This window comes from Eretmochelys imbricata, chromosome 1 (assembly GCF_965152235.1).
Source record: "Eretmochelys imbricata isolate rEreImb1 chromosome 1, rEreImb1.hap1, whole genome shotgun sequence".
NCBI classification, from domain to species: domain Eukaryota; kingdom Metazoa; phylum Chordata; order Testudines; family Cheloniidae; genus Eretmochelys; species Eretmochelys imbricata.
This window is the reverse complement of record NC_135572.1, coordinates 297,244,110-297,255,786: the sequence shown is the minus strand read 5'-3', so window position 1 is coordinate 297,255,786 and position 11,677 is coordinate 297,244,110. Positions and strand designations below refer to the sequence as shown.

At 47.2% G+C, this 11,677-nt stretch overlaps 1 protein-coding gene across 2 annotated transcripts in view; it reads left to right on the top strand.

The window, feature by feature from the left end:
- The first annotated feature begins 1,643 nt into the window (after positions 1 to 1,643).
- Positions 1,644 to 11,677, top strand: part of LEMD3 (LEM domain containing 3) — an 87,216-nt gene continuing 77,182 nt past the window's right edge. For both annotated transcript variants that reach the window (XM_077833397.1, XM_077833388.1), the window contains exon 1: positions 1,644 to 3,251. In XM_077833397.1, the coding sequence (XP_077689523.1) occupies positions 1,745 to 3,251 (1,507 nt within the window). In that variant the 5' untranslated portion in view covers positions 1,644 to 1,744. The remainder of the gene's footprint in view (positions 3,252 to 11,677) is intronic.

Here is an 11,677-nt window from a genome sequence, read left to right as displayed (position 1 = left end):
GACATACAGACTTACATCTGCCTGTTTTAGGCAGTGTTCTTTGTTGGGTTTGGCCCCCTATTGTTTCTTTCATTTAACCTGAATGAAAAGCAGCTGTTAACCTCACCAGCTTCAGTGTGGTTTAACTCAACATATATCAGTATTAAACTGACATTAGCCAAAAGTGCAGTGCAATGCCCAATTACAGGCCCTAGTGATCTCTGAGGCACTGACGACTACTGGGCTGGCCAGGGCTACTAGTAGCCTGAGACAAGTACTGAGCTTGCAGCACTCCTGTTCCTCTTTACTGCATTTCAGACTGTAGCGAAGGGAAATGTTGTTGAGGGTGGTTCTCGTTCCATAGGTGCAGGAACTACAGGTGCAGGGGGTGTGGCAGCACCCCCGGCTTGAAGTGGTTTCCATTATATCCAGGGTTTACAGCCTGATTCAATGGCTCTCAGCACCCCCACTACACAAATGATTCCAGTGCTGCTGCCTCATTCAGCAGGAATAGGGATGGAATGTTGGAAACAGAAGATCCTGTGGCAGTTGCAAATGACAACTGGCAATTCCTGGCTACTGCTGTAGATAAAGATAATACCTAACATTTACAGAGTGCTTTTCAGAGCTATTTGAAAGGGCTCCTCCTGAAAGAGCAATAGGGCTGATTTTTGTGCTCCAGGTGAGCTCTACTTAGCAAGGAATGGAAAGAGAGGCAAAAGTGATTAATCATCCTCACCATTCTAAAAGGCCTTCTAAGCACCTGCACAGTCTGGCCCTGCCTCCAGCATAAGTTGAACAGCCTCGGAACTAATAGTCTTCTGCGTTGAAATGAGGCTACAGGGGTGGGTACAGATGCTGAGGACAGCTCCCTATTGCCATGCCCTCTGCCTCAGCCCTAGTCTACACACAAAATTTAGATCAACCTAGATCTGTCACTGAGGGGTGTGAAAAATTCATAACCTCGAGGTCTGGACCATAATTAAAGTAGCCAAGCCTGCAGTGTAGACATGACTAGGTCGAGGAAAGGCTTGTGGAAGCAAATTGCCTACACTGACTGTACCCTCCCCATCTTGATAGCCTATCTTATCCACACCTATTTCAGAGCTGTTCTGCTGCAGCTTTAATGGAGCAATTAGTACTAAATCTAAGCTTGCCTCATTCTTGTATCCATGGCTCTATTTTCATGCATGTGGCAGAGCGGATGACTTTATAAGTCCACCATTTACCCCATGCCACTTCACACAGATTTTTGGCTGCAGGAGGGGGACCCAACTTTGCTGGGTGGAGCCCAGCCTCCTACACCATTCCCTCCCGCGGCCCACCAGCCGCCTTCCTGGGACGCCGGAGAATGGCAGCAATCAGCCCACCCTTCGCTTCCGAGTAGCTCTCACGGCTCCGTCCCCTCCGGCGTCGCCCCGCTTGGCGCATTGCAACGCGTTCTTCTCGCAGGGGAGGGCCGCGCTGCTCGCAGACGGGCGTGCACGTGGGTGCCGTTCAGCCCCCCTGTGCCCAGCACCAGCGTAAGGCCGTGGAGCGCAGCGCAGGCCATGCTCACGCATAAGGGTAAGCTCGGCCCCCGGGGGAAGCGTCCCCTGCCTCTCCAGTCTGGCTCGCGTCTCCGGCGGGGGGGGCGGAGGGTGGTGCTTCCAGGGTGACAGACGGGTCTAGGCCACAGTCTAGTGCGCACGCGTCAGTTCCGGCGGGGACGGGAGAGCGGCGCGGCGCGTGGGTAGGCAACGCCGCGGCGGCGGGGCAGAGGAACATGGCGGCGGCCGCGCAGCTCACGGACGAGGAGCTGTTCTCGGAGCTTAGGCGCTTCGGCTTCTCCCCGGGGCCGGTCACCGAGAGCACTCGGCCCGTCTACCTGAAGAAGCTGAAGAAACTGCGGGAGGACGAGCGGGCCGGAGCCCGCGGCGGCGCCAACAAGACCCGGAACAGCAACAACAATAACACGGGGGCCGCGGCAGCGCCGGGCGGCGGCGGCAGAGCGGCCCCGGGCATGGGGGCCCGGCTGGCCAGCCCCGGCCAGCCCTCCTTGCCGGGCGGCGCAGGCGGGGGCGGCCGGAGCCGCGCAGCACCCCCTGTCGGGGGCGGCAAAGTGCTGCTGGGCTTCAGCTCGGACGAGTCGGATGTGGAGGCCAGTCCCAGGAGCCAGGCCGGCGCCGGGGGCGGCGGCGGCGGCAGCAGCAGCCGGAGGGAGCGGGCGTCACCCCCAGTCCGCGGCTTGAGGCCCGCAGCCTCCCATGGAGCCTGCAGCGAGAGGAACAGTTCCCCCCCGGAGGCGGCTAGGAGGAAGCCCAGTGCCTGGTGGGGGGCGGTGGCCAGGAGACCGACGGCCACGGCGGGGGCTCAGACTCAGGGCATGCGGGAGCCTGGGGAAGGGGAGGAGGAAGAGGACGAGGAGGAGCGGCAGTGGAAGAACCGGACTCTGAATGGTAGCAGGCACCCCTCCCTTGGTTGCAGGGCCGAGTATTCCGACTCGGAGGAGGAGGGGGAGAGAGCCAAGCAGCAGGTATTGAAGGAGGAGACTGCAGCCCGCCAGCACCGGGCCAGACGGAGCCTGAGCAAATCTGCTGCCCCATTCACGGCCAGCAAATGTGCTGCAGCCGGCGCTGGCATGATGGAGACGGGCCAGCAAAGGGCTGGAGGAGGCGGCGGTGCTGGTGTAATCGCAATGAATGACAGGGCGGAGGCGGCTGCTGCTGGAAGTCTAGACAGGGGCAGAAATCAGGAGGAGGAGGCAGCGGTGACGAGGGGGGGAGACTGTAAAAACTTGGACACCAGCCCTTCCATCCCCAGATACCGCAGCACTTCCTCCAAGAATTCCCCTCCACTCTTGGTACTGCCGCAGCCCACAGACATGGACAGCAGCAAAATCAGTGACCCTCTGGGCACTGTTAGGAAAGCAGCCAATAATCATGTTCTCAGCGGTGCTACTGGTGGCTTTAATATTGAACCCAGGATTTATTCAGCTACTAACAGCCTCTCTCTGGGTGCTGCAACCCCTTCTTCCCTTAGAATCAATCACTCCAACCACACGGGCTCTAATCACACCTACCTGAAAAACACCTATAAGCAAAAGCTTTCTGAGCCTGAGGAGGAGCTTCTCCAACAGTTCAAGAGAGAGGAGGTATCCACCACTGGAGGCTTCAGTGCACATTACCTGTCCATGTTTCTCTTAACTGCTGCATGCTTGTTTTTTCTGATACTGGGACTCATGTACGTGAGAATGAGAGGTTCGGGAGTAGCTGAGCGTGGGGAAGTCAACAGTAAGTATTAGGTCAATGGTAAGAGGGGTCTCTTACTGTAATGAGGCATACACTTACTCAATGCTATTTTGCACTCTAACACTTTTTCCACTTCAGGGTCTTGACAGCATAATCTTCCCAATGCATCTGTAGTATAGGTAAGTAGTGTTCCCACTTACTGATGTATAAATTGAGGCACAGAAGGATGAATTGCTCGAGGTGTCCCATGAGTCTATTTGACAACTGTGTGTAGAACCTGACTTGATCTCCTGTTCTAACCTGTTGACACCTGTCTATCTAGCATGACTTTTCTGTTTCACTAAGCACTTTGATATTTGTTTTATGTATTGGTATGATCTCAGTAAGATTCATCTGCATTCGGATGTCTTTGGGCCAAACAGGGCTGGAATTCACCTGTAGCTGCCAAATGGTAAAGCAGATTAAGTTTTAATACATAAGTGAAGCTGTGCAATCAATAAAGCATAACCCAGGTTTGGATGATATTTTCACAAATGAGGTTATACTGCAAAAGGTTTGGTTTTGCTCTAGGACAGTGGTTCTCAGGCCTCCCAAGGGAGGTGCAGGAATGTGTTAAGGGAGGTGTGAGCTGTGTGCTTTTTTTTTTTTTTTTTTAAAAGAACTCTGGCTGTTAAACCTGGGATGCTGGGGCTCCTGCAGAAGGGCCATGCACACCCGGGAGGTAGGGATAAAGGGTACAGCCACAGCTCCGCTGCCCTGGGGCTGACAGCTGCTGCACCGTCACATAGGCTCAGATTCCTCTGCCCCCTGCCATCACCAGGAGGTGGCTCAGGATCTCATCTCATTTCCCCCCCACCCTCCACAGTCGCTCACCTGGAGGTGGTAGACTCCAGCTGTTAGCCCTGGGGTGGCAGCAGTGGTACAGAAGTAAGGGTGGCAGTGGGGCGCTGCTACTTCTGTGAAAAGTGATATTGACAAATATAATTTTTTCCCCACATTGCCCCCCCTACTTTTGTGCTGCTGCTGGCATGGCACTGCTTTCAGAGCTGGGTGCCTGTGTGTGTGTGTGGGGCCGGGGGGGGGGGTAAACAATTACAGAGGGGTACTGATCAAATAAGTTTGAGAACCACTGCTCTAGGTTGATGTGATGTAGTGCTTTCTAGCAGTGACCTTAATCTAAATTTGTTAAGATTGACTATCCTGTATAAAATAAAGGTTGAGGCCTTAGTTTGAACATCATAGCAGTCTTTTAAATCTTCACATAGTACCTGTTTGGACTTCTTAAATATGTGAAAGTAACTTTTAAAAATGACTTAAAATGAATTTAGAAATTGCCATTCTGTAACCACAAAACACATTTCCATTTTTGTATCTATCATCTCAGGGTGGTGAATCATGCTAATTCAACTCTTGGCCTCCCTGAAATGGGCATCAAAACTGTCTATTAACTGTAGTGGTATTTTCTTTATCTAGACAGCTGTTCATTAGAAATTTAAAAGATGACAGAATCTTGTCTTAAAGAGAGTGAGCAACAGTTAGATGGTAATGTGTAGTCTGATCTTGGAACAGTGACTGATATGAAAGGCAGTATATATCTTTAGTTGAAGTAAGTGTGTAACATGCAAAATAAACAGAGGGAGGTGCAGTCACTGCCATCAATTGCTTGCAGACTAGATAGACAAACTAATTCAAGACACACATACAATAGATGTAGGTAGATGAATATATTGGAATATAGCAAATGTGTATTTCCTTGTGTGTGCAGTGCCCTAGCACAATGGGGCCCTAATTCCTGATTGATGCCTCTAGGTGCTACTGCAATACAAACTATTAATGTATCCCTGGAACCTACTGGGTCTCTTGCAACAGCATAGAATCATAGAATATCAGGGTTGGAAGGGACCCCTGAAGGTCATCTAGTCCAACCCCCTGCTCGAAGCAGGACCAATTCCCAGTTAAATCATCCCAGCCAGGGCTTTGTCAAGCCTGACCTTAAAAATATAGCATATAGTTGTCTGATACATTTTGAATCTTTCTGCCATTCTGGGAATCGGAAAGAATCCCCCCTCCTCCCCCCCTCTGAACACTATCCTTTTGCCTGTGGAAAGGGATGAAGCAGTTACTGGGCCATTTTTGTGGTCTACCGCTGACAGTAGCCTTCTCAAGCAGTAGCAGAGTAATAGGTATGTAATTGTCAGTTTTATTGCTACCCACGTGGCTCAGAAGAGCTGCAGTGAAACTGGGCAGTCTTCTGCTCTTTGGGAAAGCTGTGAACATAAGGCAAAACACTGGAATAGACTGAATACTCAGGAAGATATTCCTGTAATGTATAACCACAAGGGCTAGAAACTTGCCTCTTTTTATTAAGTGGTACTGAGCATCACAACTCCCAGTGAAGTTTTTAATAAAAGACAAAAGTATTAAATTCTGAAGATTTTGATGGGCAGGTTTTCCACTGGTGAACAGTCAAATGGATTTTATAAGCCCTCCTGAAGACTAAGGTCTAGTCTACAAAGTTAGGTTGACATAGCTACATTAATCAGAGGTGTGCTATAGCTGTGCCAACCTAACCCCTAGTGTAGACGCAGCTAGGTCCATAGAAAATTTTCATGGATGTAGCTACTGTTGCTTGGGAGGGTGGTGGTCCTCCATGAATGGGGAGAAGGGGTGGGGGGGAACCTTTTCATCAGTGTAGGCTGTGGCTACATTAGACTTATGCTGGCGTAGCTATGGTGACCTAGCTATACCTGTATAGTCTCCGGAGTGTAGATATTCCATAAGCTGGATTTCTCAGTCACTGTACAAAAAGTACTTTGTATGTAAATGTATCTTGAGCTCTTTGTATTTGGAAGAAAGCTACTTCTCTTTTGAATCAGAGTTTAGAGCAGTGGTGTCATAAGAACGTAAGAATGGCCATACTGAGTCAGACCAAAGGTCCATCTAGCTCAGTATCCTGTCTTCCGACAGTGGTCAGGGTCAGGTACCCCGGGGGAATGAACAGGTAATCATCAAGTGATCCATTCCCTGTTGCTCATTTCCAGCTTCTGGCAGACAGAGGCTAGGGATGCCATTGATGGACCTATCCTGCAGATATATGTTCAGCCCTCACACTGAGCAAATATGTCAAAAGGTAAAGGGGTCACAATCAATGCTTGGTCCTGTTCTGCTTCCTTTCCATTGTCTAGGTGGTAGAAAGGCAGCAAAAACCACCTGTATGTTCCCTGCTGGAGACTTCTCTAATGAGCGGGACCCCCTAGAGGGATATAAATAGAGGCTGTGTGGATACAAAATTTGTATCCACAAAAATGATCTGCGGATAGCTGCAGATTTGCAGGGCTTTAGATGTAAAATTTGGATCTGCATCCATCTGCAATCGGCAAAAATGGTCCATGGATATCTGCATCTGCAGATATAAAGTGGACATCTGCAGATTTGCAGGGTTCTAACTACTAGCCAATAGGTGGGCTATTAATTGATTAGTCAGTTTGGTATGGCAGCCCCCATTTTTTCATTCTACCTCTCTCTCTCTCATCTTCCTACTGTATTTTCCACTGCATGCACCTGATGAAGTGGATTTAGCCCAAGAAAACTTATGCCCAAATAAATCTGTTAGTCTCTGAGGTGCCACAAATACTCCTCATTCTTTTTGCTGTTACAGACTAACACGGCTGCCACTCTGAAACTTTTTCTGTTGAGTGTAAGACATGGTAAGAGGTGGCTAGTCTTTTTTTAAACCCCATTCAACAGTTCGATTAGAAAAGTAGCAAGCACTAACTCTTTCATGAAGTAAGTGACTTGTAAATGTCAGTGCATACGTTCTCATTTCCTGTGTAAGTTGTGTGCACATTAAATTAGTCTCTAGCATATGACCGGGCATTGAGGGATTGAAGTTCAATCACTATCTGACTGTTATCTTTCAGTTCTAATTTTTTCAAAAAGCCTTAGCAGCTTTCTATTCCCACTCCAAACTATTAAAAAAAAATTCATAGTTGGAATATTCCATAAACTTGTAAACTACATTTCAGCTTATGTCTGTCACTTTGCACCAGAATTACAGCGTAAAGAAATGTTATTTTAAATGTTATTTTTGATCTCTCCCTCGAAACTGGCCCTACCTCTTCTTATAGTTCACCATCATTGTTTCAAGAAATACTCATGTTGCACAGCAATAAGAGGGTTTAATTTCAGACTGGAGCATTTTTGGCATAACTTTTTTTTTTTTTTTTGCTTGTATTCAGTTGTTTCCCACAACTGGGAATCCTCAAGGAATGAGTAAAGTGCTGGGTGGTTTATACCTTAAAAACTCTCAAATTCACTTTTTACAATGCACACACATCTTTCACTTACATAAAAGTTTTTGTTTCTTAGCCTCAGTAAAATCTAACTCACTCCAAAATATGTAAGCCAGTAAAGGTGAAATCCATTTTTTGCTGAACTGTATAAAACTTTTAGCCCATGACAGCGTTTACTCTTTGGACCCAGTGGGATGTTAGTGATCCAGCTGTGATACTTTTCAGAGTAGCAGCCATGTTAGTCTGTATTCGCAAAAAGAAAAGGAGTACTTGTGGCACCTTAGCGACTAACCAATTTATTTGAGCATAAGCTTTCGTGAGCTACAGCTCACTTGAATACAGATAGCTGTTAAGTGTCTCTGCATGATCTGCCAAGCACTTCGAGTGACTGCTCATCTTGAGTTAACTTCTTGTGTTTTTTCACAGTAAAAGAATGGGAAATTCAGATAAGGATTCTAGAGATGTTACCTCCACTCCAGCAAATAAGTCTTGAGTGCATAGTAAGATTTCTGCAGGCAAAATAAGAAAAAGAAGAGTATTGTATAGTGCAAAGTGAAATTGTTAAACTGGTTCAATACATGTTGGAAAATAACCTTTCTGGCACATCACTCTAAAAGCAGTGAGGACAAGAGACCTTAAAAGAAAAGTAGTATATGTTTGGAGACTTTATATGGTAGGTTGTATATAAGAGAGACAAGGTGTGTCCAACTTCTGTTGTTGGGAAACAGGCTTTCAAGCTTACATGTAGCTGTTCTTGTCCCAAAGAAGAGCTCTGTGTAAGCCCAAAAGCTTGTTTCTTACCAAAAGAAGTTGGTCCAATAAAATAAACTATTATACCCCCCTTGTCTCTATAATTGCTTGGGACCAACACAGCTACAACAGTATATACATTCTATATGCAGTCAGTACTTTGTGTAGTTTGTTTCACAAGTGGCAGGGTAGAAGATATGTGATGCGGACAAACTCATTAGAAATGCTGGAGACTCAGTGGTCTAGCTCCTTGTTGGGGTCATTGACTTGTTTAGAGGTAATCTAAAGTTATGAATCAAAGAACTGGAAAGCAGAGCTAAGAATGAATGTCTTCATACTGGGGCCATGTTTTGGGTCCGTTGGCCAGTGTCAAAGTTTGACTCAGACTCACAATTTATCAGACCACATTGTTTTATTAGCAAAGCTGCTCTGCTAATACATTTAGAAGTGAGCCCCCCGAGTGGGGCTCGTGTCTCTTAATTTATACAGTTTTTTGGAGAACAGGTTACAAAGAAGTTACAGACAAAAGAAGAAAAAGATTTTAGTCACCACCCTTCGAGATCCCTGAGACTAGGCACGTATCTTCAATTACCTGCCACCCTTAACAATCTCCTTTAACAGCTTCCAGTTTACTTAACTAGTTGCCCTTCACACCTTCCATTCTGATGCCTGCTTCTTAGACGTGCTGGCTCTATCTTAATTGCTTCTCCATTCAAAAGCTAACTGTCCCTATGTGTGCTCCCTCAGATACTTTGTAACATGTTTTGGCATGCCCTCTCTTATACAATGTATCCAGCATGTCCCCTTATACAATCTTATACTTATACAATGTTATACTTCCATAATCCCCCCTTTTGGTCAAGGCTACGCCCATGACCAATAACTTACTGGATTCCATAAATCCGTCGTTCTTTTTCATTACTTTCACTGGTGACATTTTAACAACATTAGATTAGCACCCTGGTTAGGGGTAACCTGATGGATGGTGTGTCTTGTGCAGTTTTGGATACAACAAGAAATCAATTGAAAACACACAAAGATTATTAGAATTCCAAATAGGATAGGCAGGATTCCTTGAAACAACCAGTTTCCCAGACTAGAGAAATTGAATAAGTTACTTATCCATTTCCACAAGGAACTTGGTTCTTCGTGAGGAAGGTATGCAGTTTGCTCCAGATGGCTAGCATGATTTATTACCTCATTAGTATTATCAGGTATGTATACACATCATTCTGTTCCAATTAGAGCACAGGTTCCTCCTTTGGCTGCCAGTATTATATCTAATGCCCGACGGTTTTGGAGGGCCACTTGTCGGACCGCTCCTGCTTCTTTGGCTAGAGCTTTTAAGCTCTCTCCTGTTTCATTGGCCGTGATCTCAACCACCGCTTGTAACCTTAAAAGCCTTTTTGCATGGTGGATTACCCCCCCCTTCTGGGACTAAAGAAATGCCAACAGCTTCTTCCCAAGTTAGGGGGCTTATGTTATTCACATACCATTTAGCATCTGGGAAGTCCCTCCTTTTTCGCCTGAAATTACGGAGGCGATTTCGTGGGAGGGATTGAAGCACCTGGAATTGTGGGAAAAGCTGAGCAGGATAACAGATATCTGACCAATTTGCTGGTAACACAGTGTAAGCATTTTCCCCACAAACCCAATGATGTCCCATTAAAGCTGGGAAGGGTTGACTGCAACCCTTTGACATGTAAGAATTTACGAAGGAGGAATAGTATCCCCCAAAGGGCACAGGATGATTTTCATTGAGAGAAGAGGTAGCATTCACATGACAGTTGTAGATGGTGCTGTTTTTCTCAGGGAGGCTGTAGGGCAAGCAAGAGATTGAATCTTTGGTTTGATCCCAGGTTGAGAGGAAGTTTATCTTTCCATACCCGGTTCGCCATTCTCCAACCTTGTTTGAATAGTCCCATACACCATGGGACACGATGTATTGGAGACAGCTGCTCCTCCCTAGATTCAGCCCTGTCCCATTACACACCCAGCACCAGTGGCCCTTTCCTTTCATCACACTTATAAGTTTAGGAACATACGTTTTTCCCAGCCCCCAAGTGTCATTTTCCTTCCATGTCCTTTTAAGTGGATAGGGTTCTCCAGCAAGCTCTGAGGAATTCAAAGGGATTGCCATGGTGGGGATACTAGCTTGTGAGTGAGCTGGGATGTGGCTGCAGACCCAGCAATTAGAAATATTCAGGATCTGGGCTATCTGCACCTGTTGTTGGATGAAAGAATTGTCACTGTCACTCTGGATTCCCAAGACCCTCAGGACACAGTAGCTGAGGATTAAGCTTCTCAAAGGACACATGTTGGAAGCAGGACCCTTTCTGGTTCCGACAACCCCTTTCGAGGGAACCGCAGTCACGGTTTTACGTCCACCAGGCAGCAGGCGTTAGGCTCACTACTGCTTCTTGTTTGTTGGGTCCTGCTGTTTGCTTACCCTCTGCTTCTGGCAACCCTTACGAGAGCGCAGATTGTAAGGTATTGCAGGCTGTTCCTCTTTGTCTTCTGGGGTTGAAGCTGGTTCTGCGTGGTCTTGCAGAGGTGCTTGGTCCCCTTGAGATGGCGTTGGCTTACACTGTGAGGCGTGGATCCATGCAGCGATGCCAGATAATTTCACTGCTGTCTGGATGGTGAGCAGTACCTGGTATGGACCCTTCCACCGGGGTTCCAAGGCGTGCTTCCGAAGGTGGTGCCGCAGGTAGACCCAATCACCAGGCTCAAGAGTGTGACAGGCAGCAGAGGTGGGTTTCGTCGGCCAAGCTGCTCGCACCTGCGAATGGAAGGAGCTCACAGCTTGCATTAACCCTTTGCAGTACTGGAGGAGCGTGCTGTGAGTTAGGTTTAGGTCTGGGGCTGGGGTAATAGTAGCCATTGTTCGCATAGGGCGTCCCATGATGATTTCAAATGGACTCAATTTGTGTCTCTGGGATGGGGATGACCGAATTTCCATAAGGGCCAGTGGTAAAGCAGCTGGCCAGTTTAACCCTGTGGAACTACAGATTTTTGCCAGCTTATTTTTAAGCACACCATTTCGCCTTTCAACTGCCCCTGCACTCTGTGGATGGTAAGGGCAGTGCAACAGGTGGGTGACATGTAATACCTGGTTTAGATGTTGAACAATTTTTCCAGTAAAATGTGTTCCCCGGTCACTAGACAAACAAAGTGGCAGGAATTCCCTTGGTAGGGATAATGTGGTTTAACAGACATTTTGCAACGGACAATGAATCAGCTTTGTGACAGGGAAAGGCTTCAGTCCAACCCAAAACCAGACATATTATAACTAAAATGAATTCATATTTCTGACACTTTGGCATTTGTACAAAATCAAGTTGCCAGTGTGGGAAAGGTGCTTGAGGCAAACCCCGGAATCCTTGTGTTCCTTTTACAGATTTGCCTACATTGTGGCTTTGACAA